At 38.6% G+C, this 20,587-nt stretch overlaps 1 protein-coding gene across 3 annotated transcripts in view; it reads left to right on the forward strand.

Moving 5' to 3' along the window:
• The window catches only part of ATP2B4 (ATPase plasma membrane Ca2+ transporting 4), a 200,843-nt gene that overhangs the window by 106,597 nt on the left and 73,659 nt on the right, over positions 1-20,587 (forward strand). For all 3 annotated transcript variants that reach the window (XM_070745408.1, XM_070745410.1, XM_070745409.1), the window contains exon 2: positions 7,715-8,289. In XM_070745408.1, coding sequence (XP_070601509.1) covers positions 8,094-8,289 — 196 coding nt within the window. In that variant the 5' untranslated portion in view covers positions 7,715-8,093. The remainder of the gene's footprint in view (positions 1-7,714; positions 8,290-20,587) is intronic.

The following is a 20,587-nucleotide window of genomic DNA, read 5'->3' on the forward strand; positions in this document are numbered from 1 at the left end:
TGCCTGACGGCAGAGATGGGTCTTAAGAACTTTACGAAAGGCAAAGAGGTTGGGGGCAGTTCTGATCTCCAGGGGGGAGCTGGTTCCAGAGGGTCGGGGCCGCCACAGAGAAGACTCTTCTCCTGGGTCCCACCAAACAACATTGTTTAGTCGACAGGACCCGGAGAAGGCCAACTCTGTGGGACCTAACCGGTCGCTGGGATTCGTGCAGCAGAAGGCAGTCCCGGAGATATTCTGGTCCGATGCCATGAAGGGCTTTATAGGTCATAACCAACACTTTGAATTGTGACCGGAAGCTGATCAGCAACCAATGCAGACTGCGGAGTGTTGGTGTAACATGGGCATACCTTGGGAAGACCACGATTGCTCTCGCAAGTGCATTCTGCACGATCTGTAGTTTCCGAACACTTTTCAAAGGTAGCCCCAGGTAGTTTACAGCTTCCATTCAAATACCCACAGCTAAACTTACTCACTGGCTGCATCTCCACAAATCAGATGACCACTACATAGTAGCCAAGAGATGCATGTAATCCTTGACTTGCAATCAAGATCCAAATTTCTGTTGCTAATTGAGACATTTTTAAAGTGAATTTTGCACCATTTTATGACCTTTCTTGCCACAGTTGTTAAGTGAATCACTGCAATTGTTAGGTTAGTAAAACAGTAGATAGGTGAATCTGGTTTCTCCATTGACTTTGCTTGTCAGAAAGTTGCAAAAGGTGATCACATGACCCCCAGGATGCTGCAACCATCAGAAACAAGAACCAGTTGCCAAACATCTGGATCATGGAGAGGCTGCAATTGTCATAAGTGTGAAAAATGGTCAGAAGTCAATTTTTCAGTGCTGTTGTAACTTTGAATGGTCACTAAATGAACTGTTGTAAGTCGAAGACTGCAAGTACAAAACTTCCAGTTCTTTGCTACCACTTACTGCTTGAGAGGTCAATCAAAAAGTAATTTCAAGGAATGAATTAGAAAATGTCCAGTTGGTTAACGATGCACTTTGAAAGAAAACAATACCCCTAGCTGTCAACTACTGAAACAACTCTTGCTATGACACTAGCTAAATATGGATTAACCAGAATATTGTGAATGCCAATTGTGGATGAGGCTTTTTAAGTAGTAATAGTAGTATATGATGTTGGGTTGGGTTGGGCTGGGCTGGGCTGGGATTTCAGCCAAGGCAACCACCAATTAGAGCCCTTATAATATTATGCATTAGAGCCCATATGGACAATTGTTCAGCATCCACTAAGTGTGTTCATGGCGAGAAAGGGTTGTGTGACAGCAAAATTTATGGTGAAATGATTCCTTGATAGCTTCAGGTCAGAGAGAGCAGACCAAAGCAACTATGTGGGTGTGGCCTAGCTGCTATATGAATAAGGTTTGCCCTGAATTTTGCTTAAATTAAAATTGAAATTACCATATTTTTGGAGTATAAGACGCAACTTGGTTTTGGGGGAGGAAAGCAAGGAAAAAACAAATCTGCCTCTGCCTCCCAGCAATTTGCCTCCCAGCAGATGATATACACTGTTTGCTGTGTGTTTCTGTGCATGTGTGTCTGACTTATAGAAATAGCAAAATATTGAAGAAATGTACATTATGGCAGTATATTAATGCCAGCAAGTTTTCTTAAATGTAGTCACACTAACTCCTCCCAATTATTTAAATAGATCTACTCCAAACATGACTAAGTCAGGGTTTAACTCAGCTGCCTTATCTTAATATTTATATATAATATATATTATATATTATATATATATATTATATAAATATATAATATTTAAAAGAAGATACAATAGCACTGGGCCTCTTCAGATCAAGCATTTATTTTAAAAAGCTTCTTCATTTTGTTCAGTAGTCCAGAACAATAATAAAGCAGTCTTTAAAAAATAAGCATTTATAGTTATTGACTTACCTTATTGACAAACAGCCAATTTCAGCATAGTCTGATTAGCACAAGAAAATAAAATTCTGCCTTCCCTCTCCCTGCCAATAATTTGCTTCTGTGCAGCTTTAGTTTCACTTTCATTTTAGCAGGTGGACTTGCCTGCAGCTTCAATCAATCAGCTGCGGGTCGGGAGGCATATAACCAGTGGCTTGTGCTAATCAGGCTCTGGGCTCTTTGCTACAAGGAGGTAAATTGCTGGAAGTCCAAGACCAAGGATGGGTTTGGCTGGGTGGAGCTTCATTCGGTTTATAAGATGAACCCAGGGGTGGGCTGCTCCCTGGATGGGGGGAACGTAGTGGGGTAGCAAAAATGGAGCTCCACCCCAGAGCACCCAATTTGCACTGAAAGATATTGAAAGAAAATTCAGGGTGAACTGCATAGGCCATGCCCACAGTGTGGTAGTAAAAATTTTGGTAGCCCTTCACTGGACATACCCATGTTTTTACCCTCTTTTGAGGGTAAAAAGGTGTGTCTTATACTCCCAAAAATATGGTAGTTGTTATTTTGATAAAGTTTTCCTCCCTCAGAGTAATTTAGTAAAGTGTATCTAATATTTTCTTTTCCCCACACCCATATTATCTCTACAATGGATTTCCCTGACTAAATTAACTATCATCTTGGGTGTCAGACCTAGTGTAACATTCACCATTAAATCATTACTTTATACACTTTAGAGCAGTGTTTCCCACCTTGGCAACTTGAAGATATCTGGACTTCAACTCCCAGAATTCCCCAGCCAGCATTCGCTGGCTGGGGAATTCTGGGAGTTGAAGTCCAGATATCTTCAAGTTGCCAAGGTTGGGAAACACTGCTTTAGAGAACTGAATGCATATTTTCCATACAGGTCATACACTTCTGAAACTCTGTGGGCCGAGAGTATCTTGTAGATCTATTGTATTTGTGGATCAGACTTGTTCTCTCAAAAAGGAACAAAAAGGGGAAGAAAGATATACATAATTTATAAGCAGAAGGGGGGGGACCCTAAATCTTATTTTCATGTTGGTGCTCTGGATTTCTGTTTTATTGGGCAGATACAAAACATGATCCAGTCCAATGTGTAAATCAAGAATCAAGGTGTATATCTGAAGGGACAAAAAACATGGTTAATGCCCAAGTAAGGATCAATAAATCAAAATAAGCAAAATGAAGTTGAAAGCTCCAGGGCAAAACACATGTCTAGCTGTCAGAAAAATTGTAGTAAATAAATTAGCTTACTGTGTATGCTTTTATGTTCCTGTCAGCTAAACCCATCCTGGATTCAGTCTGGACTTATTAGCATCCATGCCAGAGCAACTCTTGGGAATGTTGCTATTCCCAAGAAGCCCTCCATTAGCACTTCTGTATCGTTCTTTGCTCTTTCTCCATCAGCTCTAAATCCCAGATTTATGGGGTGTATTAGCTGAGGATCATGAAGTACAGAATCCATAGAACTGGAAGAGATGCAATTTGTGTGCATTGCTGGAACCTGAATCCCAAATAAGTGAACTTCTGGGCTCTTTTCTATGCTTTTTATTACATCTTTCATTCCTTGGTCATGACTATTTTCTTATTCTCATGGTCCCCAAACTGTGCAAGGATGTCAGAGGGCTGCAGCAAACTCAATAGGGAAACCATAGGGTCCACAGTACACACTTGTAAACTGTTAGTGGTGCCATGAGCCAAGAACATTTAGGAAGCTCCTTCTTATTCTCTGTCTTAACCAGGTATGGTTAATCAAATGCAAATTTTCAATAATAAATAGTCTGATGGAAAAAGTACAATTCAGATCAGAATCACGGCACAAGAGAAAGGGTAAACTATTATTATTTTTATTATTTATTACATTTGTATGCTGCCCCTCTCCGAAGACTCGGAGCGGCTCACAACAACAAAACAGTACAAATCCAATAGTTAAAAAACAATTTAAAACCCTTACTATAAAAACAGTTATACATCTCAGACAAACCATACATAAAACGGAAATGTCCCAGGGGAATCAATTTCCCCATGCCTGATGGCAGAGGTGGGTTTTAAGGAATTTGTGAAAAGCAAGGAGGGTGGGAGCAATCCTAATCTCCGGGGGGAGTTGATTCCAGAGGGTCGGTGCTGCCACAGAGAAGGCTCTTTCCCTGGGTCCCGCCAGATGACATTGTTTCGTCAGTGGGACCCGGAGAAGGCCAACTCTGTGGGACCTAACCAGTCGCTAGGATTCATGCGGCAGAAGACAATCCCAGAGATATTCTGGTCCAATGCCATGAAGGGCTTTATAGGTCGTAACCAACACTTTGAATTGTGACTGGAAACTGATCGGCAATCAGTGCAGACTGCGGAGTGTTGGTGTAACATGGGCATACCTGGGGAAGCCCATGATTGCTTTTGCAGCTGCATTCTGCACGATCTGAAGTTTCCAAACACTCTTCAAAGGTAGCTCCATGTAGAGAGCATTACAGTAGTTGAACCTTGAGGTGATGAGGGCATGAGTGACTGTGAGCAATGACTCCCTGCCCAAATAGGGCCGCAACTGGTGCGCCAGGCAAACCTGGGCAAACACCCCCCTTGCCACAGCTGAAAGATGGTTCTCTAATGTTAGCTGTAGATCGAGGAGGACGCCCAAGTTGTGGACCCTCTCTACTATATTAAGTGGGGTGGGGGTTTCTCATTCGATAAAATACAATGAAAGAAAATTAACATTCTTTTTCCCTGTAGTGTTCTAATTAAATACATGTATGACCCGCAAATATAATTTGCAAATATTTCATAAGTCAGAATATCTGGGGGTTCCCAAAGTGGACTTTGTGAGTACCAGTGTAATCCTAAGCAGCAGTTCCTTGCTCTATTTGCCTTTTTAAAAAATTAAGTACCGGTAGTTTTTAAATTTTTTGTAAATAAACTGTCACATCATAAAGCAGCAAAATGAGAGCATCATCCAGCATTATTTTTATTTTAAAAAATGTGTTTAGAATTGCTTTTAAAAATAAGAATATTTTGTCTTAGGAAAAATTGAGGTCTATTTGCAAACCAATGCTTTGTTTGGAAGCCTGCCTGTCTGCCCTCCCACCTAGCACAAAAATAAATATGAAAGTAATAAGTAATTAAGTGCTGGAGACAGAACTCATTCCTCAACTCTTTGCCTTCAAGTTACTCATTGTTATATTTGATCAGCTCCATGCTGATTGCCAGTTTCTGAATGGCCAAACTACTCTTATTTTGCAAAAGCAGTCCCTGTTTATTTTCCTAAGTTCTACTGTGCCCACAAGTCCAAATGGCCAAGGGGACCTTATTTATATTCATTCATCTCCATTGGTACTTCGGATTTGGCCAATAGTTAGTCGTACAGTATGAGCATATTCCTGCAAACAGATGGAGTGTTTTATAGATGGGTCTTTTTCTGTTGGGTGAATGAGATACATTGACTCACAAGCTTTAGTGTTACATAACTTCCACTAAGCTCAGAATTCTGGATGCAAGAACAGGGTTTCTAGCAATCCTTGCCATGTTATCAAGGCTGGAAGAGGATGAGACTAGGGAGCAAAACAGGGTGTCCTTTGAAGACTTCCTTATTATCCCTCCGGATTCCACCAACATCCATCTGTTATACTTTTCCTATTTCAATCCTATTGCAACTGGCGATTTTCTTAGGCATATTGTCATTTGCATTATTGGATGCTCTGGTATGTAGGAGAACCTGGTTATTAGCTTCTGCTACGTCCCTTTGTCTGGTTCAAAATAGCAAATAATAGACTGTATTTAGATAACAGTATATTTTCTTTAATTCAGAAGGCTGCAGAAGTTGTCCTTTTCATTCTCCGCTTTAATGCAAGCTTCCTCCTAAGAATCATAATGATGCTTGATTTCAAGGAAAGTGCTGTTGTGTAGTTTATAGATAGCTCAGGAAATTTGCAGGTTTGAAAGAAGAAAGTAAGTTTACCCACAGAAACAGTGTACACCCACTTCAAAAAGATGGACATTAGAAGACAGCAGGAAAGACAAGAAACTTTCAGGTTTTCTGGTGGAAACTCAACAGTCCTCAAAACCATCCAAAATGGAGCCATCTAAATATAACAGCAAGATCCTAGATTAGGTCAGATGGAGGATAGAGGTTTCTTGCTATGTTCTAACTAGAAATTATCTACAATAAGTTAAACATGCTTATGGAACTCTTCCAGAAAGTTTTCCCCAAATTGTCCTAACATTATTATTACTATTAATGATATCCTACCTGTGAATGTGCTTCTGTAAAAAAAAAAAACCAACCAATTCCTGGCTGAAAAATATTGGCTATTCTTGGTACATGGGAAACTTAGATGAGCAGCCCTGCATAGTAAAAAAGTTAATCTTTGCCATTGTTGACCTGGAAATCTACTGTAGTCCTGTAGTGAATATTAGAATAATTATATTACCAAGACTTCATATCAGATGTGGGTTTCACTAGGTTCTAGAGAACTAGTAGAGTTGGAACTGGAAATTTTGAGTCGTTCAGAGATTTTTAGCTGATCAGAAGGAAATGGGAATTTTGCACTTTCCTTCCCCTGTCACACTCTTCAAGCCACACCACGCCACCAAGCCACGCCCACAGAACTGGTAGTTTAAAAATGAATCCTGCCACTGCTTCATGTCAATGGATCAGATGTAAATCTGTCTCTAATAAATAAAGTGTTTAGTTTGGAACAAAATTTCAAAGGGGAAAGAGACATGCCTGTGATAGCAAAATAAAAAATCATTATATAATGCATGGAGCAAATGAGTCAGAGAGCCCAGGCCAACTTAACCATAAATTGGACTTAATCTTAAGGATCATTTATTTATAAAAATTCTAAAGAGAATTGCTTTGTTGGGAGAGAAGATTTAATGTTAGTTAATGTTTACTCACTTTTGTCCAACTTATATATGGCATTAGTGATATTGTACAACTTAGGGAAATAGAATTAGTGAAAGTAATACACAGTTACAATTTAAGGCAGGGATCTCCAACCTTGGCAACTTTATAACTTGTGGACTTCAACTCTCAGAGTTGTACAGAGGAATTCTGGGAGTTGAAGTCTACAAGATTTTAAAAATTTAAATAGCAGCTACTTGTAGGGGGGTTGATAACTGTCAGGAAAATTCCAGGTGAATATATCAGTGCAGGATGGTTTGTCTTTTTCAGTTGTACTATTATCCTAATGGAAACCTTTTTCTATTATTTGTATTGGGATGCAAACTGGCTTTGAGAAAAATGGGTCTTTTCAAATGCAAATAGCCTCAACATCTTGGTGAGCTGCTGTTTAAAAATCATGTGTAAAGGGTGCAGATGAATTTAACATCACATCCATTATGGTGGAGACAGAGAGAGAGAGACTAAATGCAATGACTTAAAATACAATTTATCCATCATTAAATGAATTAAAATGAAAAGATCTTCTGCATGTACAGTAATATGAAACACTATTGTACATATGCTGGCACAGGTTTTTGTTGGAATATTTAATATTTTTGATGGTATTTTAAACTGAAATAAAAGCTGCAGTTGCAATCCTTCATATGGATAAAAGGATAACACTTGACTAAATAGGGGTTAACTATGTCTCCCATGGTTACTTTAATAAAAGCCCTTTAAATGGTCAATTTAGAAGCCTGCATTTTCCATCAGCTTGTTCTTAAAACATTGCTATCTTCCCAGCAATTTCATTACCCGTTCTGATACTTATGCTATTGCTTTTACATCTGCTGCACCCATGTGCACATTAGCTGACCTCTTGGGCCTCTTGCTAACTATAATTTTTTCTTCAAATCCTTGTCTTGCAGTTTTGGTTGAAGACGGTATCCAGGGAACCCATTTCTCTCTCTGGGAGATGCCTGCTGGTTGTTGCTAAGGTTGCTTCCACAGTAACATGTGTATCTTGTTTACACCTTCATCGGAAGAAGTTGAACTTGGCTAGTTCCAGTAGTATCATCTAGGGAGCAAGAGAAGGAAGTGCCGGATCTGCAGTCTTACAATCTTGCACTGGATCCTTTTTCCTCCGGGAGGAGTTGTGTCTAATCCCCTCCTAAACACTGGACTGCGTTTCATGTGGCGCTCCAAAAGTTTCATTACCTGCTCTTAGAAGAGGAAAGAGATCTAGAGGTGAAAGGGAGCACACAACTTTTTCTGCTTCCTCACTGAACGCGCTCCCTTGTTGTCAAGATGACAAACAATTCTGCAGACCATCATCCTGGGAACTCTGTGGCAGAAGGCAGCTATGAAGGGGACTTTGGTTGCTCCGTTATGGACTTACGGAATCTTATGGAGCTTCGCAGTGCGGAGGCGGTGAACCGAATAAATGATACCTATGGGGGAGTGCATAATATTTGCAAGAGGTTGAAGACATCACCAATCGAAGGTAAGGAAGTCATTACCTTGGTGGGAAAACAAGTATTTCCATGGATTCTAAAGACTTGGTTGCATCTCTCGCCTCCTTACAAGAATTTGTCATACAATTGTTTCTATATCGTTTTCAAATGGTTGATAAACAAGGACTACCTGTAGCTCACAATGAAGAAATGTTGAATGAGCAGAGAGGAACCATAGGCCAAAATAGCTTCTTTGGGGTTTGGGGGAGAGGTTCTATTTTTCTTAAAATGAACAGGAAATTCCAGAACCTCTGTGCTCCATAGTAAGATTCCTCTCTTTAGCTATTATTATTTTTTTGCCAAACACTAAAGCTAGGATGGAAAATTTCCAAAACTGTAAAAAGTTTTTTGAGAAACTTTTTTAAAGTGTGATTCATCTTTTAATTCTGGCTTTTGATGTGGTGTTTTTACTGCTTTAAATTATTTATAGTGTTTATGGAAAGGGGAAAAAAACAGAGGAAATAGAATGAATATTTTTTTTTAAAAAGAGCTGGGTAGAATAGTGGTTAATTTTTTTGGTTGCTATCTAATCCAAAGAGATTAGAAGAAGAATATATATTTTCTTCATGAATAAATCACCACATATTAACACACTTAATTACAAGGTATATAGCCCTCCAAGGCAAACTGTAGGTGCTTCTGTGTAAAAATTCCCAGCTGTCCAAGCTCCACTTTAAAAGCAGAACAGGAAGTTTGTAAGTAAGAACTTTATTGTGTCTAAGTCTTCCTTCAAAGAAATCCATCTGTGGGCATTTCTGGGACATAGAAATGTAATGAATGTTTTTGCCTCTTAACATCTATTATGTTAGAGATGGGTATGTCTACTTTAATTATGCTAATCTTTATCTTCTAAAGATCCCCAATGTGAAACTGACCTCCATAGGTAGAATAGAAATCAAGCTTGAAATTATTGATTTGAATTTGAATTGATTCATTTCCCAGAAGAGTGAGCCTGCTTCAAAAATGGAAACAAAGTAATTCAGACACATAAATTATAACTTCTTAAAGGAGTTTTCTGAATATTTATATTGTGGTTGTGGTTTGTGTGTGTGTGTGTAATGTAATTAAATTGTAAAGCAAGTTGTGAAAAATGATGGCTGATTTTGATAACAGTGTTTTGCTGTTCAGCTTTAAAACTAGTTGTAAACTCAAAGCGGTTATAAATAGCATGAAAGCCCTGTCAGTTCTATAGCCATTTAATTGTGAATTCTTTGCATAATATTTTAACAATAACAGCCTAGAGAGAAGTCTTCCCTCAGTGATCTAGGCCACACAAAACTAAATAGAAATAAATTAGACATAACCTAGAAGGGGTACAAAACCTTATCGCTACCTTCCTCTTTCCAGATGTGAAATACTGTTTGTAAAAGTCAAGGGTTTCAGTTTTCTTTTCAGCCTCGTAAATGAGGAGCAGCACTTTTAACAAGTCACACTGAAATCTCATTTTAATTGCGGGGATGGAGTGTCTTACTTCAGAAAGTCTATTGCAGGAATGTACATAGCCCAAATATGATTCAGATACAGATTATATCATTTATAGCATTTGATTCAATGTATGTCATTTGCACTGAACTAAAGTTGAACAAAATAAGCTTTCATGTATTGTAAAAACTCTAAATAGACACACTGAATCCACAGATTGCAAGTGCCTTTAATTAAGATAAAGCCTGGTGCAAATGGCCTGCTAGTGTTCAAGCTGTTCAAAATAAGATTTTGGAGTATTCAGGATTTCTCATTGAATGGGAAAGTATGATCTGCCTCTGTTTTTATGGATCGTTAATCCATTCAGACATTTTTAATATTACTTGGTTAAAAGAAAAAAAATCTAATTGCAATTCACCTATGTTTTGAGAAGGGGGAGTGGGGAAATGAAGGATTGAATGAATGAATATTTGTTCTTCAATTAGAATGATCAGGTATTCTTTGGAGAGAAGGCATTAGTATTATAAAGAAGATCCAGTCATATAAGAGACAGGCAGTGTGGATGGGCAGCTGCATTAGGAACAGTGAAACACCAACTTCTGCCCTTTTCTCAGTGTGCACTTTCAAAACTTGCAGGTTATTATTAGCTCTCTTGTTTTGTAGTGTAAGCAGCAGATTAGCATATTTCACAGCTGCAATTGGGAACAGGAAGTGGCAAGGGAAAGACAATCCTAAGGTGTAATTAGAGAAGGAGGGCTGTCCTGGTAGAAATGCCAAATATGGATCACTGAAGCATGTGATTCCTATGCCAAGTGTTGAGCATTGTAGACCACTGGTTGGGCTATGGTCCAGCCTGGCTGTCTCATCATGCCTGACTCACACTTATTTTCCTCTCCGTTCTTCTTTCAAAGATACCCCATTTCACCTTCAGACACACATAGCACTTCGGACTAACGCAATTGGTCAGGCACTAAACCCCTGGGAGTGGAGAATGGATTAGAAAACTGCTAGAAGAAATACTTATTGCTAAGCAGGGGCTGGATGACTATCAGGCCTTCTTGGTAACTTGGCATTCTTTCTCCTATCCCATGAAAAATTGTTACCCAGCTGCCACTGTGCAAAACTGATTCAAGAGAATAAATTCTGGGCTGTCCTCAGACTTCATGAAATTTTATGGACCAGTTATTTGAAGAATGTGGACGCTGAGTTGTATTGATCCTCAAATTGATATAAAACATAACCATAACAGGTACATGAAATTGACTCCAAAAATATACTGCTCAAAAAAATAAAGGGAACACTCAAATAACACATCCTAGATTTGAATGAATGAAATATTCTCATTGAATACTTGGAGTTATATTCTGTTGTTTAAGTGTTCCCTTTATTTAATAAAGGGAATACTCAAATAACACATCCTAAATTTGAATGAATGAAATATTCTCATTGAATACTTGGAGTTATATTCTGTTGTTTAAGTGTTCCCTTTATTTAATAAAGGGAACACTCAAATAACACATCCTAGATTTGAATGAATGAAATATTCTCATTGAATACTTGGAGTTATATTCTGTTGTTTAAGTGTTCCCTTTATTTTTTTGAGGAGTGTATTTTTAAAAAACATCTGGATTGTTTAGTTGCCTTTCAGTTTTGGTGCATGTTATTCATTGACTTAAGCCTTTCAAATGGTTTTAGGGCTGTTTTATGATAAACAAATCCAAGTATTTATGAGACCATCCTCTCTTGCCCCACAAAATCACACTCTTTGACAGAAAGAGCACCTTCCTGCATTCTTTCCAAATAGTGGACTGTGTTTCCTTTCTAGAAAGGGTTCATCCTCATTTTTGGTGCTGATGGCCTTCTCCATCCAAGTAAGTTAAGATACATACAGTATTTTCAATTTGGCATTTTAAAATTTAGTAAATCAGAAATTCTCCCTTAGCAGTAATATAATAATTTAATATGATTTTATTACGTATGTCTTTTAGTTTTTATGAGATACTAACAGGAGTGGTACAGAGGGGACATGGTGGCTTAGTGGCTAAGACACTGAGCTTGTCAATCATAAAGGTCAGTAATTTGGCGGTTCGAATCGCTAGCACCATGTAACTGAGTAAGCTCCCATTACTCGCCTCAGCTTCTGCCAACCTAGCACTTTGAAAGCATGTAAAATTGGAAGTGGAAAAATAGGGACCACCTTGGTGGGAAGGTAACAGTATTCTATTTAGTTATGCCAGCCACATGACCCTGCAGATGTCTTTGGACAGCATTGGCTCTTCAGCTTAGAAACATAGATGATCATTGCCCCCTAGAGTCGGAAACAACTAGCACATATATGTGCAAGGGGAGCCTTTACCTCTACTTTTAACAGGAGTGGTATACGTATGTCAAAAATCTGTAAGCAAATAGTAAACGAGTAGTAATTTAATACTGCAATTAACAATAATGACTTTATTAATGTAGTAATTAAATAATTAATATAAAAGCATAGGTTTAACATGTTAGCAGTGTTATGTTTAATTGAAAATGTGCTATTTCTTGAATGAAAAGATACTGATTTTGGAGAAAATGGATTGATTATTAAAACAGATATCCTCTCTCCCCAGAGCCTTTTCCCCCTCTTAAAAGAATAATAAAAGCAAAATTTCCAAATGTATTGAAAGTTGATTCACTGCAGAAATTTGTTTTCAATATTTGAATAATGACTGGGAGGAGCCAAACTTCATCTATCTTATTTCTGTCCTTATAGACAATGAGTTCTGTTCCGTTATCATACCTACATATTTATGGTCATGGCAAAAAAAATTGTTTACATTTGTCTGTAATCTTATTCAGATTTCTTTGCATCTGGGATGGGCTAAAATTAGTTAAAGTACTAAATAGGCCTTAAGTCAGTTTGGGCAACTTGTAATGTCACTGCTATGACAGATTTTGTTTTAATTTTATATAGTTCATTGACAATTTCAAAAGTCCTTTGAAAGAGAATCAGACTTCATGAAAGTCATTTCTCTAACAGTCTGCTGTGTGGAAAAATATAAAACCAGAAAAGGGTCAAAAAGAAGGGAGAAAGAAGTGCACAAGAAAAGGAAAAAAATGATGCCCCCACTCATTTTTGCTCTCTGCTCAACTACTGTTTGTTTTCATCTGCCATTGGCATATAATATAGTTTCCAGCAGGTCATTCCTGCAGAATGCAATCCTCGACCTTTAAGTTGAAAAGCAACTGACCCTTGTCTTTTGGAAAAGCAGAATCCCTAGATACCTTGCTTTTTATTTGATTTTTTATTTGATTTTTCTAAGGCAACCCTCCAGGCCTTTTAGAAGTAGAGATAAAAGATAATATGTTCAGTCATTATTCCTTTGTGAGGGATTTTTTTTTTCCAAAAAGCCATCCAATACCCAGTTTTCAATGTTTTCGTTTATGAAAGAAACGATACCTATAATTTACTTGAGCGTGTTTATTCTATCTGGAGATGCAGCTTACTTGTATTATTTTTGGTATTTTTAGTAGAAAGTGAATGCTACTTTTTATATACTGTATGCCCTAAAAAAGCAGCACAGGGAATTAATGATCTTTCTAAACTTGGTATCTTATTTAAAAAGATTTAAATGATTCTGCCAATTCTTGCACTTAAAGGCCATCATTATTATCCCAAAATCACAGGAAGTGAGTGGTATTGTGGCTGAGAAGGGGTGTTATCTGTTATGCCTACATGCAACATACTTCGTTATTATTATAGTATATGATTTTCCTGAGGAAAGAAGGAAACCATAATAGATCAGAACATTCCAGATTATCTGTCTGTCTGTTTGTCTGTCTGTCTGTCTGTCTACCTATCCATCCATCCATCCATCCATCCATCGATCTAAATTTATTTAAATTTATTTAAATTTGTTTGTTTGTTTTATTCAATTTTTATGCCGCCCAATCCCGAAATACTCAGGGCGGTTTACAACAATATAAAAAAGATATCTAAAACTATAAACCTCAGTTAAAAACCACAACTCAAAGAATCCAATGAACACATATGCATACCATTCAGTACTGAATGGTACTGAATTCCAGATTTATTTATTTATTTTATTTATCTGTTTGCTTTGTCAGTTACGTATTGGAGGAATACTGAGATACAACAGTGTTTATATACATGATACTAGTAAGAAAGAAACATTAGGACAGGGGACGGAAGGCACCCTGGTGCACTTATGCCCACCCCTTAAGCTTATTTGTTCTCATCAGCCAGCCATACCCTTACTGGGATTTGAACCTGCAGCCCCTGCCTTGTAAGGCAGGGGCCTTAGCTTCTAGACCACCTTAAACACTCATAATCCATAGCCAGAATGATTTAGCATTATGGAAGTTATAGACCAGCAATAGTTCAATAATATTTCAGTATTTGCAGTGTGGTCTGCTGCATTGGGGTTTATTGTTTGTGAAATTTGATTGGTGGAGCAGCCATTTACGGTTGCTCACAGCTGTGCCCTCTTCCCTGACATGTACTTCATCTCCAGTGCTGTGAATAAGCACTAAATCAGCCGTGGGGACATTGCTGTCTGGCTAGAGCTCTCGAGATTAGCTATCTTGGGTACCAAATGGGAGACTTGGATGTTGCTCAGATGAATTGTATGGGAAGCCCAGAAACTTTCCTGTGAGTAATGAGGAAATTATTGAGTGCATTTTGCTGATTCAAGCTGTCTGCTGAGACTTTCTGTCTTCCACTATTAAAATTTAAGAGTTCTCTGTGGACAATTTACACTGCTGAATCCCAGCCAAGCAGCCTCTTGCCAGGAATGTCAATGCCCAGTTCTTACCTATTCCAGTTTTTCTTTTCTTGTCTTCTTCTACTTAGCATTAAACCCACTATAACCTTAAACAGAAGCATAGCCTTTGGTCTCTTAATTTGCCTAATTCCCGATGCTGGCTTTTTTTATGCCTCACATTTTACATAGGGACACTGAAATGTTTAGGTAGTCAGCTCTTGAAGTTTACATATATAGTAAATGATCCAACAAATGCTTTTGCATGTCCAGTGCCCTTTTCAAAAGAGAGGTGGGAGATGAGAAAAGCTGTCAGAAGCTCCGAAATATTCTCCAGTAAATGAATAGAGCTTCGGAAATACCACATACGGTACCTAGAGAACCAAATGACAACCAAGAGCTGGCTGAAGAATTCTGGGAGTCGAAGTCCACAAGTCTTAAAAGTTGCCAAGTTTGAAGACTCCTGTCCCTGAGAGTGGAATTTCTCATTTTGTTCAAAGTTAACTTTTCTTTCCATTGGCTTTAGTTTATTGCTGAACATGGGAGCCTCTCTGTATCCTCACATTGTTCTGTTCCATTTCTGTTCTCTTGTCTCAAAATAGATTGATCTTTTTCCATCCTATAAATGATCTTTTTAAAATCATGCATTTAAAATACAGGTGGAATAATTACAATGCGACTAAACCGAATAACAAAAATATCAGTGTAAAAAATAAACATAATAATCTGAAATGCTGGACTTTCGTGCAAGGAGAGAGAGGTTTAAGAATTTTTTTACAACAATAACAACTAATACCTGGTAGTGACTTTTATATAGAATTATCATTATGTAGAAAGATTCCTCTTTGTGAACTTGGCTGATTTGGAGAAATGGGATAATAAAGTGGGTAGGGGCAAGTCAAAGGTATCTTCTTCTGTGGAGCCAAGATGTGCCATGAGTCATTTGACATGAAAAACTTTTTCATCTTCCTTTGGTAAAGCTAGTGTCAGCAAATAAACCATGATTCATCCACTGGCAGTAATAGCTACTCTCCTTCCACTCCCCCGTTGCTTTATTGACCCCATTTCTATCTACTCCTATAACTCCATGCTGAGGGAGGTCCATCTATCAAATGTCAACTTGCCTTTTACCTATTAGCAAAACAGGATAATTTCTTCTTGCAGAGGTGATAATTCTTTTAAAGAGGTTAAGATTCTTTCTGAAGGCCTGCCTAACCCTCGCTGAATATTCTAGGCCAGCGGTCCCCAAACTACGGCCCGGGGGCCAGATGCAGCCCACTAAGGTCTTTTAACCGGCCCATGGCAGCACATGAGATTTTACCCATCGATATAATAAGCTAACGAATCTCCTGTCCACTCACCGTGAAAGAGAGAGGGACAGAAAGAAAAAAAGAAAGAGCGAGAGAAAGAGGGAAAGATAGAGAGGGAGAGAGAAAGGAAGAGGGAGAAATGGAAAGAGAGAGAGAGAAAGAGAAAAATGAGAAAATGATGGAGGGAAAGAACGAGGGAGAGGAAAATGAAACAAATTAGAGAAAAGGAAGAGGGAAGAGAGAAGTGGAGAGGAAGGAGGGAGGGAGGGAAGGAAGGAAGGAGATACAGAGGGAGTTTATTACTTAATTATTAATTACTTAATTACTTATTACTTCTTCTTTATTTTAAATATTGTATTTGTTCCCAGTTTGTTTTTTACTTTAAATAAGATATGTGCAGTGTTCATAGGTATTTGTTCATAGGGTTTTTTTTATAGTCCGGCCCTCCAACAGTCTGAGGGACAGTGAACTGGCCCCCTGTGTAAAAAGTTTGGGGACCCCTGTTCTAAGCCTTAACTAGAGTGCCATTTATTACCAGGCTTGACTAAACTTTTGTGAAAATTCAGTCTGGAGAACAGGAGTAGTTCATTGCTCCGTTATGGGAGATAAAATATTCTATATATCAAAAACTTTCATGTCAAGCACAGTATAAGCGCAAGAATAGGAGCAAATTCAATCATGTACTGCCTGCATCCACAGCTGGAAATTATATAGGACAGGAACTGTGGTATTCCTGAAAATTGCATTATTTGCACTTTCTGATTTTCAGCAGGAATGTAAAGGAAATACTGTAGACGATTAAGCCTCTGATAGTCAACCCCTCTGGGAACAGGAAAAAAATTGGTCAAAGTTTTAACCCTTGTCAACTCTGGTGGCATTATATTTCCTGGGTTTCTTAGCCACAAACATGGTGTTGCCAATAGTAAAAATACTAAATTTCCTACTGACATCCTGTGTTATGGATGTACCATCTGGTTTGGTTGACAGCCAGTGAAGATCTTCTGGAATATATGTGTAGGAGGGGAACTATCTTGTCCAGTGTAGAAATATGTATTTTTTTAAATTTCACAGGTTGATCCCTCTTCTCACCATCTTTTAAATTTTACTCAAATTTAAAACCAGAAAGATATTTTAACTTATTGAGAAATGCTAGTAACTAAAGAGAGAGTGAGTCACCATACAAAATTCTTAAATTGTATAGTATGTTCATATGTTACCTCTAACTTCTGGGTTATAGGGAAAGGGTTTTTTTTTATGGAATTCCCAAAGAGTTTTTAGATTAACTGCAAGAATAGCCCCCAGGCTAGTGCTTTCAGTTTTCTTTTTGTTCTGTGCATTATCAAAAGACATGATTATTTATATCTGTTTAACTGACCTTACCAAAATAAATTGTACTCTATGTAGAATTAAAATGATTTATTTATTTATTAGATTTTTATGCCATCCTTCTTGAGACGACTCAGGGAAGCGTACAACATTATAAATGCAATGATATATACAAAGAAATCTAAATTACGTTAAGAATTATACAAAATTACTAAAAATGTTAGAAAAACCGCATACACATTCATCCAATTCAATCATTCATAATATCGGCCAGAGACAATCTCAACACTCACGGCCCCCAAACCTGCTGGCAGAGGTGGGTCTTCAAAGCTTTACGAAAGACCAGGAGGGAGGGGGTGGTATGTATCTCCAGAGGGAGTTCGTTCCAGAGGGCTGGGGCCACCACAGAGAAGGCTCTTCCCCAGGCCCCACCAGTTGACATCGTCTGGCTGACGGGATCTGCAGAAGGTCGACTCTGTGGGACTTAACCGGCCACTGGGATGCATGAGGCAGAAGATGGTCCTGAAGGTAATCGGTGTTATTTGAAAACTGATAAAATGATTAACAAGCTTACATTCACAAGGGAAAACACTGCTAACTATTTCTCTCTTGAAGCTGTCTTGCTTTCCCCAAAACATACCTTCTACTTATTTCATGGTCCTCTGACTCCTCTCCCTTAGACCATTATTATTGTTCTGGTATAAGCTCAACTTTTCCAGTCAGATAACTCAGCACAATAAGGTATCACAGATCATTTTATTACAGGCATTCTCACAATAATTCACAGTTACAACGCAATTCTTCTGCAGTATAATCTTTCCCATTGTGCAGGTAAAAAGAGGTTGAATTGACCCAGGTTCTAGGTGTAGCATCTACATGCTGGCTGGCTTAGTGAGTGAAGACAAAGACACTCTGGAATGTTCTCTCCAATTACCCCTCATCCCGAGTCATAGCCAATAGGAATACACAAATGTGGTCACGTGTAAAACTACATTACCCAGAGTGCAATTTCACTACATTTCCTCTAATGCAATATCTTAAAGAAACATGCCTAAATACAGTCCAACTATCTCTCTCTTTAGGGACAGAACAATTATTATTCCACTGTTTTGGAAAAGTTAGTTTTTGTATGATAACCACAGCAAGATTAATATATACAGAATGATGGGGAAGATCTGGCAATACTCAATGGAGATATGGTTGGTAAAAATGATGATACCTGTTAAGGTGATCAAATTGACCTATTTGGTTAGAAAAAAGATATTAATTGCTGACTGGAAACCCCACATGGACTTTTAGGATAAAAGGGGGGGAAAGAATTTATGATGCATGGTTTTGATTATTAGATAGGTCAGCATTCCCCAACCTTTCTGGTTTGGTGGACCAGCACAGGGGGATGGAGGGAAGAAGGGATGGTTTTGTGCAAGGGGCAGGTGAACATGCATTAGGTCCCACAGAGTTGGCCTTCTCCGGGTCCCGTCGACTAAACAATGTCATCTGGCGGGACCCAGGGGAAGAGTCTTCTCTGTGGCGGCCCCGACTCTCTGGAACCAACTCCCCCCAGATATCAGAGTTGCCCCCACCCTCCTTGCCTTTCGCAAGCTCCTTAAAACCCACCTCTGTCGTCAGGCATGGGGGAATTGAAATTCCCCCCCCCAGGCTTATAGAATTTATACATGGTATGCTTGTATGTATGATTGGTTCTTTAAATTGGTTTTTTTTTAGATTATTTTTAATATTAGATTTGTTTACATTGTCTTTTTTATTGTTGTTAGCCGCCTCAAGGCTTCGGAGAGGGGCGGCATACAAATCTAATAAATGAATGAATGAATGAATGAATGAATGAATGAATGAATGAATGAATAATTTCATTTGTGTGAGCTGCAGGCACACACCCCCCACACGAGCACGAATGGGGCTGCAAGTGCCAGTGGCCGCTCACACAGATTATTATTATTATTATTATTATTATTATTATTATTATTATTATTATTTGGATTTGTATGCCGCCCCTCTCCGAAGACTCGAAGATGGGGCTGCGAGCACCAGCACCCCGCCACTAAAACAAGAAAGTCCAGTTGCCTCTTCAAAGAACACCTTTGGGACTTACACTGGATAATTAGAACAGCCTAGCATAGAGAACAGCCGGCATTGTGGATCTGAGACAAACATGTGAGTGGGAGAGTGAAAGAAAGAGACACCGAGAGAGAACTTCTAACATTAGTTTATATTAAATACTTTTAGGACCCAGGGGGATAATTATTGCTCTTTCGTGCCTCACAGACTTACAGGTGTTTTCTGTATTTCTGTTTTTATTTCATGAGATAAACGTTCAGAAGGTTATCTTTGTGAAGAAATCTTTATTGCATATAAGTATTGGACATGGCAGCAAAAGGTTGTGAGCAGAAAGTGGTGAAACCTGTTTCTGTATCTTAGCAGCAAAATGCATATAGATTACTTCCAGTGGGAATCATCCCTCCTCCCTATTCTTACATAATAAGTTATTTTATTGAGCTAAGTCATCATTCTATAATCTTGGTATCATGTAGATAATGAGGGGTTCAACTCCAAGATTTATCAGCAGTGGGCTATTAGATAGGGGATTCTGGGATTTGAAATCTGTATATCTGGAGAGCTCACAGATTGAGAAAAGCTATGTTGAGTAGCTTAAACAGGAATACACAACTTTGTATCCTCCCAAAGTTTTGAATCCTAAACTGCATGTTCACCACCATGGAATTGAGAGTGCTTGAGACCGCCTTCTGCCGCACGAATCCCAGTGACCGGTTAGGTCCCACAGAGTTGGCCTTTTCCGGGTCCCGTTGATGAAACAATGTCATCTGGCGGGACCCAGGAGAAGAGCCTTCTCGGTGGCGGCCCCAACCCTCTGGAACCAACTCCCCCCAGAGATTAGGATTGTCCCCACCCTCCTTGCCTTTCGCAAACTCCTTAAAACCCACCTTTGCCGTCAGGCATGGGGAAATTGATTCCCCTGGGCCGTTCCCACTTTACGTATGGTTTGTATGAGGCGTGTGATTGTTTTTTATATTAAGGGTTTAAAATTGTTTTTATCTATTGGATTTGTATTGTTCTGTTGCTGTGAGCTGCCCCGAGTCTTCGGAAAGGGGCGGCATACAAATCAAATCAAATCAAACAAACAAACAAACAAACAAACAAACAGATAATTAAAAATAGAAAGCAGACAATCTTCCTGTAGGGTTTGCAAATGCTATTCCAACATTCTTTGAATACAAAAGTATTCCCTTACTGAGAAGGGAATTAAAGTAAGAAGAGAAAAGATTGGCCCTATAAAGTCTAGTGGAGTATGCATCTCTGTTAATGACCTACTGATTCCTTTCATTTTGCTGGAAGGCCTGCTGTCTTTTTGCAATATGGCTCTGTATATCCTTTAAAGTAAACGGAGGGAAAGAGAGCTTTGAGAGACCGTATGACTTCACTGAACATGTTCCAAC

The sequence above is a fragment of the Erythrolamprus reginae genome, chromosome 3 (assembly GCF_031021105.1).
Source record: "Erythrolamprus reginae isolate rEryReg1 chromosome 3, rEryReg1.hap1, whole genome shotgun sequence".
NCBI lineage: Eukaryota > Metazoa > Chordata > Lepidosauria > Squamata > Dipsadidae > Erythrolamprus > Erythrolamprus reginae.